A 20,366-nucleotide genomic window follows, 5' to 3' on the forward strand; every position below is an offset into this window, starting at 1 on the left:
AACAGTTAGGCTTTTTTTTACAAAAACAGGCTGAAACAGACTTTTGTTTACAAACACAGTTGGGACTGAAATTAGCCAGGTAATCAATGACCTCATGTTAGCCAGTTTAGAGAGAGCATAGAATTGCCTCTCCTAAAATCACTGAATTCTAAGCATGTGTCTTTCAGTTTATGCAACCAGCTGATACCTGGAAGTTATTTGATCTAAACCTCTGCTCAGAATATGGGCAGTTTTATGGTTCATTGAACTTTGGAGTCAGTCAAATCTGATTCACACTTCCGTATTTGTAGGTAGTATGAAATGATTACAAAGTACAGAACTGCTGTGTACTTTTGAAAGAAGCAATATTTGACATATATGTTCCAGTATAATAACAGCACTTTATAATTCTTATTTCCTCCACACTAATGTAAAAAAAAAAAAAATCACAGCATGACAAGCTAGTTTAATAGTCCCCATTCTTTTTCCCAGCCTAATTTTGCAGCAACTGAGAATTTTCAGTTTGGGGTTTTTTTTCACTTGGACTGATTACAGGAATTTCTAGTCCAACAGGAAAAGACACATGAGGGGGCATGCTGTTTTCTGGGAATTAGTTTTATTAAGCATGAAAGCTGAAGCTTTAAAAGAGCATTTGTCTATTGGACTGTTTTCAAAAAGAGCACTAGGGAAAATCTATTAAAAATATTTCCTTTGCTGTTGTAGTATCTCAATTTCTTAAGTATGTGTATTCATTTGAAACAAAAATAATTGTTAGTAAATATGCTTTTTATGATTATTTAGCTATTTCACTTTGCAGGTTCTGCCTGTCATACACAGCAGATCAAAATAGATAATCCTGATGATTCTGGTTCAGTACTTTTTTGATACTTTTTCAGATACTTGAAGTAATATCTCTCAGGTGTTATTCTTCTATTATAAAGGTGAATTATTAATTGCTTGGGTTTTTTCCCCTAAGATAATCTGTCATACAGGCTATCCAAGAGCTGGCTTTATTCAGCTTGGTTTCTGAAGGAGCTGTAGGGCCTGTGATGCCCTTAGGTATACGTATGCTTTTTCAAATTTGCTAAATGGAAGTCTTTCCTGCCAGCTTGTACTGGGAGCTTATTTCTGTTTGCATTTCCCAAAATGTGGGGTACAGAGACTCCTTTTACTGAGAAGAAAATTTATTTAGGTTTTTTCTTGGCTTTTTTCTTTTGCTCATCATTGAAAAGCAAAGGAATGGCAGATCAGCCTTTGAAGTCTGAGAAACATTTCTTCAGGAAGATTATTCAAGATATGAGTTGATGTTGTGGAGTATGTTTGTCTAGGAGGAAAAAAATGGTGATTTTTCTTAGATTCTAGAGTCCTGAGGTAGTTTTATGGCAAAAAGCAACTATCCCATCACACGTTGTTTTTAGGGGATGATGTATTGTAACTATTCGCCTCCATCCCTTCCTACATCAAAGAAGTCACAGCAGTAAATCAAAGCCTAAAAGTCAGTGACTTCTCTTAGGTTTTTATGTATGCTTTTGCTGCTGTGTAGTAACCAGCAGCATCAAAAGGTTGTTAAACCTCTTCTCTGTATCACTGAATGACAGACATGTGGAGGTTGAGATTACACTTATCTCATCCCAGACAAACCTGCATAACCTCCTTTGCCTTTATTCACAATCATTGCAAGTCAGAATATATTAATCTCAACCTACAGTACAGTTCTAGACTTGATAGAAAAATCTTTCTTTACAAATCCCTTTCCTTTTCTGCATGAAGGACACAGAGCAGTTTTGATACATTGAAGTGCAGTGTGGACATTTTGTCTTCCACATATAAATAAAAGGAGGTGTATGCATCACTGAAAGCTTAAAATAACATCTCCCTTATTGTATAATTATACTGATAAAAGTCTCATAGTAACATTTTAAAGTGGGAAGTAGCTACAGTTTTGCTAAAATAAAACAATTTGAACCACCTTTGCTTCTGACCAAGATGGTCTTTCATATTGTGCTTAGTATACTGGAGCTTGACTTAGATGTGTTGGGTGTACTGTGTTGGCATTACTTTGAGTTCTCTGGCTATTATTAATGCTGTAATTAGTAGTATTTTATAGGTATGAAATGTTTACTCAGGGTGGCTGTTCATGGTAGATCAACTTGTTGTAACTTACAGCTGATTGACTATCTGTTGAGAAAGTGTTTTTTTTTAAATGTTCCTCACCTTTGCTGTATCACAAATTTCCTCTGAATTATTAATGATATCCTGGTTTAAAATTCACCCTGTCTCCACTGAACTGTTTAAGATGATAAAAACTGAAAGTCTGTCCTTGAGTTCTGGTGTCCTGCTTGTTCAGGGATTAGTTAGATACTGGAGTTGCTCTGACTTCAGTTCCCAAAGTGTTTAGTTATAAACGTTCATTTTCACTGTTTTAAATGCTAAGCATTCACTATTTTGATTTGTCAAGTTTCTGATTTAATTACTTGTATAACAGATATTCTGGACTTTCTACTTTGGTTTTTTTTTACTAGCAGTTGGCAACTAGCTTCTAACTAAGCAGTCAATATTGTAATGAATTTTTAAATGTTATATATATCTTATTCTATATGTGACTATATATGACAAAAGAAATAGCTCTAATGTAAAATGATTTTTTATTAATATCTAACTTCTAAAACACAGCTAATAGCAAATGCTAGTAAAGTTTATTTTTTGTAAATATTTGACTGATTACTGTAGAATTTCTTGAAGTCTTTTGATGTTTGTAAAAGTACAGAGTTGTGAAATGTTTATTGTACTTCAGATTGTTCAGTTGCAAGTCTTTAAATCCATTCTTTGAGAGTAAAAGTAAATATTAAAGAGTTCACTGCATCAAAAGAGTTGTAAAGTAATGTTTAATCTTAATGGAATTCACATTCCTTAAGTGCAGTGAAAACAAAAGGGGTTCTAAAATCTTGTGGCTATTGGTGTCGTAAAGTACTTATGCATCATAAGTAGGTTTACTCATACTCCTGATGTGAACAGTCAAAGCTACTGAATGTCCTTTGTGTCATTTTATAAGTTTAAAATTTTTGTCTTTCATCTATGTAGACTTTATCTGAAGTCAGATTTATGATCCTGATGCCTGCTAATTTTGGGAAAATTTAAAAGATCTTCACTATTATGCATGAGGATGAATGTGGCATTTCATCAGTAACACCTATGTGTTAGGAGGTAAAACTGTAAAATAGTTTGTGACCTCTTACCTGAATCAACTTATGTCTTTTTCCCCTGAAGTACTTCAACATGTGGCATTGCTTTGCAATATAGGTAGAAGTAATAGCCTAAAATTTTATATTCCTTGAATATAAAAGTGAGCTGTACTTGAATACTGTTGTATATGTAAGAGTTAGAAGTACATTGAAAGTGTTTGAAATAGCTCCAAATAAATGTTTCATTAACCTTATAGCCATCTGTAATTAGGGTCCTTCCTTCTATCCAAGTGTCTGTGTGTTCCCCAAGCTGAATTTGCATAACATCAGATTTGGTGCTGATGTGCAACAAAAAGCATGGAAATGAAGGAACAGGATCAGAGTATCACCTGACTCCCTGGGTCAGGGTGGTGGCAGCACTCTGATTAAATGGTGGCTGCAGTGCTCCTGCAGTTCCAGGTGTGGTTCTGTTGGAGCAGTGATCCTGTAGAAGGGTGGAGTTTTCCTCTGGAGGTCCTGTGGTGGTGTAGATGGGCCTGATCTTGCTTTGGGAATCCAGTGGAGAAGACAGCTTGCCCCTCTGGCAATCCAGGGGGAAAAGGTTGCTCTGGTGTTCCAAATCTGGGATTGTATCCAGGAAGGAATGCTTGGCTTCTCCCCCTGGGCATCTCACAATGAGATTATCTAATTTTATCAGTCATGCAGTGACACTCAATGGTCCATCAACAGAAGATATCTCCTGGAAGGAGGATTGCTTGTGGAAGAGATGAAGAGAACTGCTCAATTAACAGACGATAACTGCCCCACCTCTAACAGGTGGCAAATAGAATACACACATATCTTACAACCCAGGACAGCTATCATAATCATAATATAATACAAGAAGGTTGCCCCATCTTCTGTCTACTAGAATCATAGCTTCACTAGCTCTATATCCATTTAGGAATGAAAATAATTTTGAAGTCTAACAGGCACTGACCATTAAGGTAGTGAGTAGTTGCTACTTGGCAGTGAACGTGTTTTACAGATTTAAATGTGATGACAAAGGTTAACAATGGGAGGAGGTGTTTTCTTGACATCAAAACTACATTATATTTTTGTAGTAAAAATAGGAGTAGAGGTCTGCTGCTCAGCTGTGTGTCAGTAGAATGCAGAGTGCAATGATTAACTATCCTTTTTATTTTTTCATCCATAGTTTGCTGGTCTTTAAATTGTTGAAGTAAACATGTAGATGAGGCATTTTCACAGCCCTTTTACTTTATAAAGTATAAAGCAGAAGGATTTTAGCAAACAAAAGGGGAAGGGTCAAATATATGGTAAAATATATAGACTATATTTAATTATCTTTGTCATGGAATATATTTTAATTATCTTTGTCATGGAGTTCAGATGGAAAATTTGACCCTTCCCCTTTTGTTTGGTAAAATCCTAGTGGATGGTGGTGTCTCTCTGGCTAGTTCTGACCATGTCTGATGGTAATTTACTGTTCTAGATATAAAGCATATTTTTAGGGTACAATTTCTTTTTGAATCATCTGAAGCTCCTGTAGGAATACCATTTAGGAATGGATTTCATTGCATCTGATCTTGTAAATCTTGCTGATGCATACCATCTCCATATGCATTATGTTGTTCCTTGGAAAAAAATCAAAACAGGTATTCTTGCTTGATTTTTCTTAATAACTTAGTTACTTAATAATTAAAAATGTTAATTTAAAAGAAAAGAACTGGTGTGGCATATCTGTAGGTTTATTACTTATTTTTGAATGAATGAAAGCAATCTGCTGCTTCCTTCCCTCCGTCATCCTGTTTCTTTAGAATCTGTAAATATGATGTAAAAAAAATTAACATGTTCTGCCCTGAAAATTGGATTGCTTTAGATTCTTTTTCTTGTTGGATTACTGCAAACAGAAGGAACTATTGGCAACAAAGAGTAAAAGAAGAAAATCTGCATTCTGAAGTATCTATACAACTCTCGAAAATATCTTTGTAGATACTCTGAGTGACTGGCACTGCATATAGAACTTAGTGGCCTTCACTTGCCTTAAAAAAATGAAATTGCTCTTCTCTTGTGGCTTTTCTTGGCACCTAAGGAAGCTGTAAATTTCCTCTGCAAAGCTTAATTTCAGATGTTTGTCTGGAACTACTTAGAAATAAACTTGATTTTTAATTAATTTAAGTACTAAGGCTGTCAAATATCCTGTGTCTTATGTGACACTTTCCCTTCTAGTTTCTCTTACCACTGCACTTTGTAGTGTAGTTTTTTTCTCATTTGCCTTTCTAATTGCAAGTGAGACCCTTGAAAGGATTTCCATGTAGAGGCAGTCCTTGAGTGGACCTGGGCAGAGGAGCAGGAGGCACACAGTGTCCCTGTCCCACTGGCAGCAAGGGTAAAAATGTGTCAAAACTGGTACATTGACAGGAAGGAAAAGTGCAGCAAAAGCATTTTTCCTGATGCCCAGTAACTCATGTACATTACAGATCTCCTTTCTTACCATTATTGAAGTGATTCCATGAAACAAGATGAAGATTGTATATTAGGGTGGAATATGAGACTTCTGTCTCTCTCACTTTTATTGTTACTTTCCATGGAAAGAAACAGGGAAACTACGGTTTCACCTGCAGAGAAAGCACAGGCATCAGAAATAGCTATACCTAACCAGCCAATATGTCAGCAGCATTTGGAAATTAAATTGGCTGCTTAGAAAAAAAATCTGTCTTTGAGTAGCTGAGGTGGGTTTTTATGTATGTGAAACAAAGAATTATTGTAACCCTTTTTAGGAGGAACACAGATCACTGGCTTTGTCATCCAGGAGGTCAAATTATTCACCCATTCAAAGTACAGAGTATGGGGAATTTAGATAAAAATTATGTTCCAAACTGGAAATCAGAAAGGAGAATTAGACTGTCTTCAGAGTGCTATATTGCAGTGTCCCAGTGCCAGCTCATGTGATACAACTGGAATATAGTTTTATGAGGATAGCTTCAGAAATGTTTTACTCTAAGTATGATGCTCAAGGAGACATGAACTGTAAGGCTGAAATAAAATTTTTATTAGGGACACACATAGAAATGTTAGGCGTTTTACAGAAACTGGAATATTTTCTGTTGTGACAATGTCTGTTCTAACAGCTGTGATTTACAGAACTTTGCCTCATTTTGTCATCATACTTTTCCATTCCCTCTTCAAAAATGTCACAAAAACTTATTTCAGCCTATTACTAAAATCCATTTCCCCTTCTGTCTGCATACACAAGACCCTTGCAGGAGGTGGAAAGAAAGATCAGAAAACCAGGATGCACCAAGTAGTGGAGAATATGGCTTGGTTGGGAAACTTGTGGGCCTGGCACCATTTTCTGTAGTAAAGAAGTACCTGCCTATGCTTCTAATCACATCTTTTCCCTGAGAGTCATAAATAAAATAATATATTTGCGGTTAAAGAATGTTAATATCTTATTTCTTTTTCCTCTGCATACACTTAGGTCCAATATTCTGTGACTTGTAGGCAATTGATTGGCGAGAGTTTTAATTTCAAATGTTATTTCTGACAAAAATCCTCATCCAAGGTTTTAAAATTCATTTGCTCAAATTAAATAATATTCTGTGGCAACAGATGCTATTTTGGGTGACCCATGGGAAATGTGTTAATTAGTCATAGAAGTTTCTGGGAGAGAGTTGTTCTGGGGTTTTTTTTGTTTGGTTGGGTTTTTTTTTTTTTTTTTGTTTTTTTTTTTTTTTTTTTTGTGGTTGCATCTGAAGAGCTGCATTTTGGTGTTCCATTAAATTAGTTATTTAGTGGCAAATGTCCATGATTTGTAAGTGAATGAAATAATTTCCCTTCTGTTTACAATGTCTCATATTGAGGTAGTCCTTTCTCCAAATATAAAACCTGATAGGGTATTTATCAGATCATTATAATGATTCTTTTATCTGTGCTATTCTATATTCATACAAAACATATTGTGAACAGCTTTCAACGTTATACTCTTCATTCTGAGCTTGGCAAATTCATAGGAAGGGCTGGTATAATGCCGTGCACAAAATATAGAGCTTAAGTGCTCTCTCTATAGGTGTTTGTGAGTTGGCCTATCATTTGAAATTTAATTAAGATCCTTTAAATGCATGAGAATTTCACCCTTTATCTCCACAAATACATACATACAAATTAGAGAATTTTTTTTTTTTTTTTTGCAAAAGTGGACTACTTAAAACTTAATCTATTTTACTGGTTAGCAACTTTAGGAAATGTAGATTATTTAAAATTATTATTTCTTTAGATGGATTTTTGTTATCTATAGATCAAATCTACCCTTAAAAGGACTGGATTAGGAAAGATGTGTACTTTCCAATCTGTACTCTGTGCCATTGTTTGTGAAAGAAGATGGCTGCACCTATTCCTGCAGAAGGTGTCAAGTGTAAAAGAGCAGGTACTCAGAATTTCTGACAGAGACAAAGATGAGATTATATGGTCTCATGGCTTGGTAAATACTGCATGATGAGGATAGTTTCCTTACAGTATTCAAAAGGAAAACAACTTTTTTTTTTTCCTCTTCACTTTAGTGAATTACAGCTTTGAGATATTGAAGTTGTTTCTCTTCACTGAATGAAAAATTGGAAACTGAGAGCCTTTAGTGCAGAGCTGTTGTAATACGTGAATGTTTTTTCACACTGTGCACTATCAGTTCTTCCTGGAGATTCTGAGTGATAATGGCTTGGAAGTATCTGTTATCCTAAAACTCCAAAGTGGTTGAGCAGCTGTGTGTTCAGTGTGCAGTTTTAACAGTGGTGCTAATTGCTTAATTGCCATCAAATATTCGTGATTCAGTAAAACACCAGGCTGTTAGGAAAGCCTGCCTCTATTGGTGTCAAGTACTTCTGTGTGGAGGAAAGGAGTCACAGCCTGGATGAACAAGGCTATAGCTGATGCTTAGAATTTGTTGCTTTCAAATCTGTGCTTAGAGTGCACTATACCTTTTAATCAAAAAGCCTTTAGAAAACAGTAGAAGAGAATACTGTTCAATGAAATGTACTTTGAGCTTGGCCAGGGCAGATTGATTGAGTTTTTAGCTATACTTAGTGCATATTAACTTATTTGAATAGTGTTTGTATTTATGTTATTTGGAGAGAAAATAAAATACTGAAGATTTGTTGCTGTTAATTATACCTGAGTTAATAGTTCAGGTGAAGAGTCAGGAAGTGTCACTCAGTGTTTTCACTGATTTCAAAATCATATGTTAAATCTCTTTACTAAAAATAGGGGGAAAGACTTGGGATCTTTCAAAGTCAAGTTACTTTTCCAGCAACTACCACTAGCATCTTCCTATCATCTTTTTGCTGTCACCCATTGAATACCAAGCCCCTTGTCTTTTCAGGCAATACATGTGTTTAAATGAAATCTAGATAAAAATTACTGAAACTAGCGTGAAGATGAATCTCAAGCTAGTTTCAGTTTGATTTTTCTAAAAAAGAAAAAAATAAGCTGCAGAAATACTTCAACTCTTAAGGTAAAAATCCTGCTAACTGTTTCTGTCTCTGTGCCTTTGTCTTTTGCTGGTCTTTGCTTTCAAGATTGCTGACACTGCTTGAAAGAGTGAAAGCGATGTAACATTTCATTGATGTGCCACTAAAACTAGGTGTCAGTACATTGAGCTTTATACTATAAATAGAAGCAGATAATGCTAAGGTATATTTATGGTTTCTTGGACATATTCTTAACAGGCTTAAGCAGTGGAATTTAAAAAAAGAAGTTAATGTAGTTTGTAGTTTGTTCTTCTGGCGGTGGCATCAGACTGCTTTTTTCAGTGACTCTGGTGACATTCTCTAAGTTGTAATGCCAGAACACTAAAAACTGTCAGATCAGGGTGTTTGGCTTTGGCAGTTGGCATTACAGGACATTCAGTTGCTGTAGTTTGATTTCTCTATGTGGCCCATGTCCTGGCTTCAAGTACTGTTTTTCTAAAGGTATCTTTTTCTGCTTCACACAAGTCTTGCCATATTGAGCAGTGCATCTGATTTTGTGTATTGCAGTTCTGCTTCACTGGCAAAGAGAGCCTTACTCTCCCATGCTTAGTTTTTTACACTTGTACTAGGAGTGGTCTTGGAAGTTTGAAGTTGTTGAATTAGGTTGGTAAAGTGCATTTATTTTCCATAACGTATTAACATAGAGAAAAAGAAAAAATGTTCTGTGCTAGCAGATAATTTAAGTTAGATATGGTTTTATACATTTGTGGTAAATTTATCAATAATCTGTGATAAAACTAGATGAAATTAAGCTAATAAAGAGATTGTCTTCTATTTTATATTGATGCTTCTTACTTTAGGGACACAAATTCCAGAGCGGTTGGCTTACTTAGTGTTGACACAGTACTCCAGGGCTATCAGACCTGTAAATACTGACAGTAATGACAGGAGGGTGCTGTTTAGAGCTCCATCTTCCCAGGTCCATAGGTAATTTTGGAGGCCTGTTTTAACCAAGTCATGATGAAGACTCAATGTATGCGGTGAAACTTTAAAAAGTGCTTTTTTGAGCTAAGATTGTTGTCATGCTGTTTGGACTGATTCATAATAATTGTGAGATAAATTTTTAAGCTGGGCCTCTGTAGAGGAAAGCAGAAGCTGAGGGATTTCTTCTTGGTTTTTGAAGTATATATGGCATTCCCATTAGCAGTTTAGGTAATCATCTCTGTACTTAGGCACTTCACTTATCAGGAGTGATCTTTGTGCTGTGTTTGTCTAGAATGTCCTTCCTAATGAAAAAATGAAAAAATGTACAATTTGATGTATTTTACAGGAATATCTCACATTCCCTTGTATTTCTAGGAGTATTAAATGATGCAAGTGTCAGTAGATAATTTCTGTGCATTGTACATTTAGTGCACTGACAAGATAAAAAAAGGACTGTGTACTGATAAAATGGTAAAGATACCATGTTTTGTTATTGCCATAGAAGTAAGGTGGAATACAGAAACATTGACATGCTTTACTTCCTTCCAAAATGTTTTGGCTTGCTCAAAGAATGTTATCTGGCCTTTAGGAATGGGTTGAATGACACTTGACTTTTGACAAGTCCACTTGGTGGTAAGGGAGAAGTTGTCTGACTGGAAAATCAATGCAATTTTTATACTGACCCACGTCCTAGTTTTGAGCCTGTGCTAGCTGTGGCATGGGAGAAATGTGTGTGCACTCCCACTGAGCTAGGGGCAGCTACAGGGCTTAGCACAAGTCCTGCCTGGGCTATTGGTATGTCTTAGGAGGGGCTGTCATCTTTACTTCCTTTGTGAACAGCTTCATATAATGTATTAAGTGACTCTTTCAAGTTACTGGAAGTTGAATAACACATAAGAAAGAAGTGGGATTTACTTTTGGCTTTAATTTTATGCCTAGTATTGAAATTTTGTTCTTTGGTGTCTTCTGAACATAATGCCTTCATTTTTCTGCCGTGTAAGAATCAAGTAATGATTTTGGGTCCTTTGTGTCTGCTTCTAGTACCTACTTCTGGGATGGCAGAAGTTACTTTTCTTTAATCCTTCTACTTCACTTTACATTTTACTTGATGACTTCTACTCAGCTATTTTGTAGTTAATAGTCTGTGTCCAATAGGTTTTCTTTTTATATTTTTGATGTTCTCTCCAACCTCGAGAAAGTCATGCACATCACAGAGATAATTGTTTTATTAGCTTAACTGCTCCAAACCTGCAGAGTATTGCAAGATTTTATATGTCTATTCCCAATAAATTATGTAGAAAATGATCTTCGGCTGTGTGGCACTTAAGGGCAGTGGAAAAATCACAGATGTGAATTGATGAAAAAAATGTTAGGGTAACTGTTCAAGTTTGAGAACTAAATTTTGTTTTAGGCTTAATGGCCAAGTGTGTACTAGTAAAGTAAATGGACCTATTGACATGAAGACCAGCTAGAAAAGAAGGAACCTTGTCTGTATGACTAAACTCTGTCAAGAATTGCACAGGAGCATCCAGCTGCTGTGGAGAATGATGCCTTGGCTGTGTAAACTACCAAAGTCACACTGTTTGTTTGGGGTTAGTTTGCTCAGTGTCAGTCTGACAGGTCACCTGTAGAGGCAGACAAGCACCGGTGCCCAGGAGCACTTTCAGGGCATATTTAATGTACTAAATACCATGTAGCTGTTGAGGATGCAGAAAAGAAGCTTCTCTCTAATATGCTTAATGAAAGAATGTGTAAATGCCTCAGTGCAACATAGAGCAGAGGTTTTGAGCTTAATTTATGACATATTTAAATTACTCCAGATTTTACCATATGATGGATGATGTTAAAGTTGCTGATGCCTGGGCTTCTCCAAGTGTTAGGGATGTGTTCTGTGCTTCAAAAATGTTTTTCATAAGGTAGGTGTGAATTAGACTGTTGACTAAGGGATGGTAATTTTATAATCTATGTCCTCAAAAAATTTACTTCTAAATTTTAAAAATTGGTTATTTTGGTTTTGTGAAAGTACTTTTTTTACAGTTAATAGAACATAGAAATAGTAATTTTGGGGAAGCTGTAGGTGTAGTAGAGTTGGATTTGAATGTGAAAATTTGGCACACCTACTTTTTTTTCCTACAGCTTTCATAGAAGAGGAAGTACTCTGAGTTGACAAGCTGAGGTCTTTTCCTGGCAACTTAAAGAGTATCTAAGCTTGTTCACGTGTGGAGAAATGATTACTACTAGTATTTCAGGAGAACAGTTTCACTTTGCTGCAAATGAAATTCTGAGCTATGGCTGGGCTAGTGTCAAAAATGTGAAGAATTTGTCATATATTAAAATATTTTGATTAACACAGATTTTTATTAGTGGTGAAAAGAGTGTAAAAAACGTATAAATACTAAGTACCTAATTTGACTGAGGGTCTTAAACAATTCACCCTTTTTTCAGTTATAAACAGAGTCAGAACAGTGATTTTCATGGATGCTCTTTCACTGCATTATGGGACAGTGAAGTGCAGTTAAGGCAGAGTTTTGACATTTGACTTGGCTTTGGGTCTTCTAGTGATCTTGAGCTGATACAGAAAAGTGTGAGGGGTCATGTGCTGCTGGCTGTGTATGTGTAGAGGGTCAGGCATGTGATTAGTTAATTCAGTGTGTGACTCATGTTACTGCAGAAAGACTGAGTGAACTGACACAGTAACTCTTTGTTTCTCCCCTAGTGTGCTGGAGAAGAGAATTGGGTGGACAGTCGGACTATTTATGTTGGGCATCGTGAGCCACCTCCAGGCGCTGAAGCATACATTCCACAGAGGTTTCCAGATAATAGAATAGTCTCATCAAAGGTACCAATATTTTCTTTCATTCATTTAGATAAATCAGCTGAAGTTATTATTTCTGTTTATTTTTTTCAAGATTTTTCCTAGGCTTCCTGTATATTTTTCCTTTCCACAACCAGCAAAGGTAAAAGAAAGATATCTCAGATTTCTTCTGGAAAACCTAATTGCTAATTTGTCTCTAAAATGAATAGAAATAGAATAATTTCTCCCATGTTTACTGTAGTACCTAGTATAGTACAGTCTTTGAGTAATAATGAGCTTTTCAACAAAGAAAAACAACAATTTTCATTTGAGGCAATCCTGGAGTAAATAAAATCTTCCTAAAGAAAGACTGCATCCATTGTACTCAAGAGCAATACCTCAAAGTACTAGAAATAATTTAATTTGTTGAGCACTTAGATTCATCATACTCTCTCTACCGTAAGTGTCGTTCCTTTCAAAAGCTCCTAATGTTCCTGTGGGATTTTGTCAACAGTCTTCTTCATTCACATGAAAGTGCATCATACTTCAAGTCTTGGCAGTGTAATACATTTGTGCTGTTTAGAAATCTTCTAGTTGTCCCTTACCTCAGTTAGTAAGTTTTAACTTCCATAAGCTCCAGCAGCTTTTTGTGAGCAGTTGGCATGTTGGTGCTTTCCAGCTGGCTTTCTTTAGCCAAAGGTTTTTACTGCAGTGGCATAGAAATTTGAATGCTTGCAGGTGATGTATGGCTAACAACTCAAGAACTCCCAAGTTTGCAATATACTTAGATTTTAATCTTCATGAGCTCACACCTTCAGCTAATACAAAATAATCAATTCAAAATTATATCTCCATTACTGAGAATTTGTTTTTGAAAAGTGTCTCAAATCCTCAGCAGTTTTCAGAACCTTGGTAGCATTATGATATCAAGGAACTGAATGATTACCCTTGTGGACCTGAACACTTGCCAGCCATTAACATCATGAAAGCCAGACTTTTCACAAATGATGTGTCAGTTCTCATGTGAGATTTTCTATTTGCTACCTTCTTACCATACTTCATTCAAAGAAAGTGTACTAAGCAGAGTGTAGTATTTAGGCATCTTGAGATAGAATGCTTGAATGCTAAGGCAGATGAAGTACAGTCAGACTGGTACAGTGGCAAATCCTGTGCTCTACACATTGGTTTGTATTGTCTTTTGAATTATGGTAGAGTAAACACACTTAATGCAAATTTTTGTATTCCTGTGATATTTTTTTTAAATTGCATTTGAGATGTATGTAAATAAAGCCATTGAAGTTACTGCTGATAGTTGTATTGAAATAAAAACATCCTGTTCAACTATGTTTTGACATATTAAGTTAGTGGAAGTAACAAGTTGCTTTGCTTTGCAGAGTGAGATTTTTAAAGTATGACTTAAACATGTGTTGAACTAAGGAATCCTTGCCAACAATTAGTGAACATATATAACTTCAACCAGTTCAGGCCAGAGACTTTACTATATTTTTATTTTGATTTACAGCATATTCAATTAAATATTTAAATGTTAAACTATTTAGCTGTGAACTGTATCTGTAAATAACCTTTCATAAACAAAAAGTATTAGTGGAAGTACATTTTATATATATAAGATGTTTCTCAATTTTTCTGTTTATTGATTAAACTTGCCTCATTTAAAAAATAAAATGTAGGTTGTCTTTGTGGAAGTAAATACAGTGGTGATATTTCAGGAGGGAACAGGATTCATGTAAATGCTTTATAATATTGAAGAGTTCCTCAGACTGCTGAAAGCTGTTTGATGAAAGCTGTTGCCTGTATATGAGTCCTTCCTGTGCTGTCCCTTTCAAGTGAACTCTGTTATTCCCACGCTCCATCCCAGACAAGCTGAATAAGGCACTGTTGTGGCTTGGCTAGCATTCATTCTGGTTCTGTGAGCTGCTTCCTCTTCCCCTTTCACCTGTCCTTGTCCCTTGCTTATGTACCCTCAGAGGGGGCACCTCTTACAGTGTGGGGAATGCAGACATTACATTTCTATTAAATGCTCAAATGTGCAAAATTAAGATGGCAAATCCATAATTGTTAGAGTAAAGGTACATGCTCACAAGCACACTGTATAGCGTTACCTCAACCATGAAGGATACTTCCTTCCCCTTTCATCAGCAAGAAAGACAGTAACTTTCAGCTGGGCTTTTATAGGTGTTTAGTGCTTATGTAAGAAGGTCTGTGATTGCTCTTCAAGGATGAGAAACTCTGAACTTCCAAGTACAGACTTTACCAATTTAAGACAAGCTGAGTTTCTAAAAAGGATAGTTGAAAAGCATGAGGAAATGGCATCAATTTGTCTGTCTGTATGCTGCTTTACTAAAAATGTCATGTCATAATGCCCTGAAAAAGACATCACCTTCAGTAGTGTGAACCTTAGACTTTACTGGACCTTCCAAAGGTACACTTTGCTATGCTTCACCAGAGGCTTCCTGGTGTCAGCAAGGTAATGCTTTGATTCAAGTGCAGAGGGATAGTTCATGTACATTGCAGTGTCACTGTGGAATGTGGTTAATGCTCTGTCTGCCTAATGATACATTCCTGATGGTGGAAAATGATACAGGGAAGACCTTGCCTAGACAAAAGCGTTCTACTGGTTTGATGTGTTAATTCAATTGCGATATTAACAATGTATTGCAAAAGGTGTATGCTGAAGTAGTAAAAGACAAAAACTCATGTCTTTTGGATTGTGCATGCTGTTCCTTTTACCTTCTACAGACAGTGACCTTTATAACATGTATCCTTTTGTTGATTTAACTTTCAGCTGCTTCAGCTGCCTTGGGTGCTGGCCTTTGAAGTGGCTGTTACGTACCCTTGATTGAATTTGTCACATGACAGTGCTGCAGCGTGGAAAAATATCAGCTAGTAGAAAAATTCCAATGTTTCAAATGTAGAAGAAAGAAAGTAATTGAATTTGCAGGGAGGTGGCTTGCCTTTTTCTGAAAAAAAGTATTCACATTTTGATACTATTTACTTTTTGGTGAATTTACAAATTAAATGGAAACTAAGTTAAACTAGGGAGCCGTAGCAGCTACCAAAACTTGGTGTAAAACAACCTATTTTCCTTCTGAAACATGATTTTACTTTTTGAAAAACAAAATGATAAATTATAAAATAACTTTTTAGTACAAAACTTCCTTAAGGTTCAGGCTTCAGGTTATTGTGCTGAGAATATGATTGTGTATTTAGTGGTCTAATTTCTTCTCTGTGAATCCCTTCAATACCTTTTAAGCCCATGTAAATTCTCAGAATGAAGAACAGTTCAACTGTAGAAATGTTTGCCAAAAGAAACTATGAGCCTTCATTTTCAAACTTCCTGCTAATTTGAGTTAGTAATTTTCGGATTCAAGGATTTGGATTACAGTTATCCCCTGTTTATAATCTTGTTTCTGTTGGTGGTCTTCCACCATATTTCCTTTCCAGGAGGAATAGCCTGAGCCTGTTCAATAACTGTTTATGTAAAAGCTACTCCACTGATTTGGTCTGTCCCTTTTCCCAAACCAGTAGAATCATGCACAGATCATTCAGTACATAACAAACTATGGATTTATGTAGTGACATGATGATGTTTTTAGCTTCTTATTAATTTAACATTTTTCAATATCCAAATTCCCTTTTCCTGAAGTTAATCTAATACTTTTCTAGAATTGCTGTGCTTCAAGGAGCTAGTTTGTCGACAAAGTCGGGATTTACATTTCTTGTTCTACTGGAAACAATGAATTGAAGACTGATTGAATGCGTACATTTCTCTTGAACAGAGGGAAAAATTGTATTGAAAAATAACATCTTTTTTGAACCAACAATATGGAGTTCAAAGGAACATGTTTAATTATAGCTGCTTATCACTTTTGGAAAAAAACCTACCAACCCCCCCCCACCCCCCCCCCCCCCCCCCCCCCCAAAAAACCCAAACCCATAAAGGAAGAACCACAAGAAAGAGCCAAAGATTTCAAAAATTCCTGGATAGGAGTAACCTGTTTAATGAGAGCCAAGACAACTTTCTGTGTGTCAGAGACACCTGGCAAAATTAGAAAATCCATGAAGTTTAGGTAAGAGAACAGATTTCCCCCCATACCACCCATAGAGCAAGTTGGGTTAAGGAGACTTACAAAGGCTTTTACTCTTCATTTCAGTCTGTGGATAATCAACACACAGTATTTTGTCTTGGTGGTCCTGTCCAGCTGCAGACTTTTACTGTCATAATTTAATAAAGAGAAATTTTACAGCTACAGAACCCACTTATGCCTGGGTCACCAACAGAGCTGGAGGCAGGAGGGCTTATGCTCCTGGAAGATGATACTGAAGAGTAGTGGGATATGACTCTTGCATGAAATGCAAGATTGACTCTACAATGTATGCAGAACTATTACTTGGAGAATTTGCCCTAAAGCGATGTCATTCTAATTAAATTATACATGAAATTATGAAATGCTCATTTGTGCTGTAGCTTTATTTCCTGTTCTTCCTTATAGAAAAGCAATCAGTTGAACTCAGGTGGGACACCTGGACCACTGTTATTTCCTACTTTGTAATGCTGTATGATGTATTCATGGATCAGAAGTGATACTGGTATTGCTGCACAAATAATGCAGTCTTCAGTTGTCTGTCTGTTTCTTGAGGACTTTTCATTAAATACTGATCGAAACATTGATTTCTGTGATAGTGCCCTGAGACAATAATGCTGTGTTTTGGGAATCCTATACATTGCAAGGCAAAACTTAGGTACCTTCAGTGCTAATCTGATTGAGATGACTCACAATTAATCACAGTGACTAATAGTTTAATCAAGTTAAGTAATTCTGACATGTTTCAGCAGATGATGTTGAAATATTCCTTTCTTTCAGCAGAAATTCATGCCCTTGTACTGTACCTCTTCCCTGCAGCACTTATACCAGACCCAGTCTTTGTGTGCTTTTATGATTTCTCATATTGTTGCCACATTGAGAACAAATATTAATACTTATTGAAGCTTAAGGAAATACTAAACCACCTCTATCAAGATGAGCCACTTCGAACCCAGCAGAAACCTAGACTGTCCCACACTTTCCAAGGTGCTGCTTCACAACTGGAAGCCTTTGTCTGCCCTCTCTAGGGCCATGACATAGCAGTTTCAAAATGGGGAGTTCAAACACAGCCCTGAGCAATATTTGAAAGCCAGAAGAGTGTCCAAAACCCACAGTGGAAAGAGGCATGGTCGTGTGTTTGTGAAGCCAATAAATGATTGTGTAGCATACCCTGGGGGGGCAGAGAGGGTGGGTGGGCAGAGATGTGTATGGGACAGGGAGTGAAGCAGGGAGTGTCGTGTGTGCCTTTTACTGATCTGCCCTGAATGCAGCTGGAGCACAGAGCTCTCCATTTCTGCCTGGGTACTGCCCTGCCTCCCAGCCACACTGGGGGAAGCAGGAGGTCAGATCCCATGCTGCAAGGGCTGAAGGGTCAGGTGTGCCCAGCCCTGCCAAACACTGAGCAGGGCAGGAGCTGTTAGAGATGAGAAGAGTAAATGGACTTGGCTGGCAGTAAAGCTGAAATGCCTCTGAATCAGTTGTACTCTCCAAGGGGCCAGCTGAGGGATTTCAGTACCTGAGCTGTGATGGGAGTGGATGAGTGTGCACTTCTTCCAGGCACAATAATACAATTTCCTTCTGGGGATAACTGTCAGTGCCTAGAGAGAGCAAGGAAAAGCTCTTCTTTGCTCTTGATGATCCTGCTCAGCATGGGATTTCCAGGTCAGAGGCTCTTTGCAACCTCTCTTATGTTCCCAGGAGAAGTCATTTACCCTTCCCATGGCTCAGTCCAGGGTTATTAGCAATATTTTATCTTTGGCTCTGGTACTGCTCCTAACAGAGCTTTTTAAGTTTTTATAACAGTGTGGAGTGTTCATGTTGCAAAAGAGAAGCAGAAGAAGGAAGGAAAACAACAGATCCAAACCTAATGCCAGGGAATACAGGTGTAATTCTTCTCTCTTTACAAGTGAGAAAGTCAAGCTTCCTTAGTCTCACATGCTCTTTATTCTGTTTTCCTAGTATTCTTCTCTGTGATTTCTGTTTTCAGTCAGTCATCCTTGCTGTAAGGTTTTTTTTTTCATTTTTAAAATTACAATTACATAATTACAAATGCTGGAGGATTTCTTTGTCAGAGGAGTTCCTGGAGTTAATAGCCTTTATTTGATAAGACTAGGAGTTGCTGAACAGAGACTACTAAAGACAGACTAGTTCGTAATAGAAATCCTGTTTTATCAACTGGTTTTAAGGAATGCTATGCCAAAATATGTATCTTGGTTTATCAAGTGTGCCATTTGATATAACTTCCCTAAATCAGTTTCATTTTTGTACTGTCTCTAACATACTGGTGGTTGTTATTCACTTGTAAAAGCCCTACATGTAGCAGAGCTTTCACTGATCCTTGTGTTGTGAATGACCTTGTGATGTAGAGAAACCAGAGTCCCTCCCTCAGTGGAGTGATAAGCACTGTGCAGATGGTGCATATGTTAATACTTTTGTTAATGTATTGTTGTGTCTTTCTGCATTCATTCCAAATTGTCATAAATATGGCACAACACTTTTCAAAATATTCCAGTTCTGTTGCGTAGCATATAAGCACAGAAGTCTGTATTTTTTTTTGCTTTGAGTCAAAGTCTTCATATTAATTTAATACATTAAAGAACATAGGTGAGTTATGCTATAAACTTCCTATGTGTTTATAAGCAAGTCACTTGAGTTGGACAAGGCATACTCTCAGCTCACTTCTTATGATTTCAGATAATTACTGATTTCCTGGGTTTTTTTATACCTTTTGCAGTACTTTTCTGTACCAATTCTCTATATAGATAGACAAATCATGTTTCAAAAAAAGTAATTTTTTTATAAATAAAATTAATTTTAAAGAAGCTATGAAACTTTTGATCAGACCTTTTTCAGCCATTCTGTTGAAGAGGGTTACCTATACATATATAATATATGTAATATTTGTGTCATTTTAGTAATATAATACTTTGTAAGGTGGTGTTATATACAAAGTGTTATTTTCAGTACTAAAAGAAGACTACAAAAAAGCTGCAGAGGGACTTTTTACAAGGCTGTTAAGTGAAAGGACAAGGGAGAAGCGCTTGAAGCTTAATAGAGGGCTGGTTTAGAATTACCTTGAGGATGGTGAGGCACTGGAACAGGTTATCCAGAGAAGTTGTAGGTGCTGCATCTCTGGAAGCATTCAAGGTTGGTTTGGATGGGGCTTGGAGCAGCCTGGTCAAGTGGAACGTGTCTCTGGCCATGGCAGGGAGGTTGGGGCTGGATGCTTGAGAAGATCTTCAATGTCCTTTTCCACTGAAACCATTCCATGGTATGCACACATGCCTGCAATCTGGTTTTTAAACTGCAGCTTTAAGCATGTCTTGTTTATTGGTAATTGATATAAAAATATGTTCATTAAAAATACTGAAGTCACCATGGACACAAATCAATGCAAGATCAGCTTTTCTTTATACTACCCTGATTTTATTATCGTCAGGATGGATTTTGTTTTGTAGAAGGGATGAGAATTATCATAGGAAGATGTCTACAAACCAGGGCTAAACCAATATAGTAGATGTTTTTATTGTAGTAGTTTTAAACATTTACAAGAAGCAGTCAAAAAGGTTGAGTGAAAAGAGTGAAATCAGGGTGTGTTAGAAGAGAGGTGGTGACTATTTAAAACAAATAATCTGTAAGAAACTGAGGTGTTGACAAAACTCAGTATGAAGTGCTTTTTCTTACAGCTTCAGCTTTTGATGTAAAGTGATTACTTAAGAAACTCTCCTTTTACTTAAGAAAATATCTACCTCTTAGGGTGGAAAGAGAAGCTTGAAATATGAGCCAAAATTCTGGCATGTGGATACCAAATGGAAAGGTCAAAGTATGGTGTCAAGAACACTGTATTTTACATTTTGGAATT

At 36.6% G+C, this 20,366-nt stretch overlaps 1 protein-coding gene across 5 annotated transcripts in view; it reads left to right on the top strand.

Moving 5' to 3' along the window:
- The window catches only part of ATP11A (ATPase phospholipid transporting 11A), a 118,882-nt gene that overhangs the window by 45,350 nt on the left and 53,166 nt on the right, over nucleotides 1-20,366 (top strand). For all 5 annotated transcript variants that reach the window (XM_071430635.1, XM_071430636.1, XM_071430637.1 and 2 more), the window contains exon 2: nucleotides 12,321-12,443. In XM_071430635.1, the coding sequence (XP_071286736.1) occupies nucleotides 12,321-12,443 (123 nt within the window). The remainder of the gene's footprint in view (nucleotides 1-12,320; nucleotides 12,444-20,366) is intronic.

This window comes from Agelaius tricolor, unplaced genomic scaffold (genome assembly GCF_023055355.1).
Source record: "Agelaius tricolor isolate 1412-34295 unplaced genomic scaffold, bAgeTri1.0.p SCAF_7, whole genome shotgun sequence".
In the NCBI taxonomy this organism is placed as follows: domain Eukaryota; kingdom Metazoa; phylum Chordata; class Aves; order Passeriformes; family Icteridae; genus Agelaius; species Agelaius tricolor.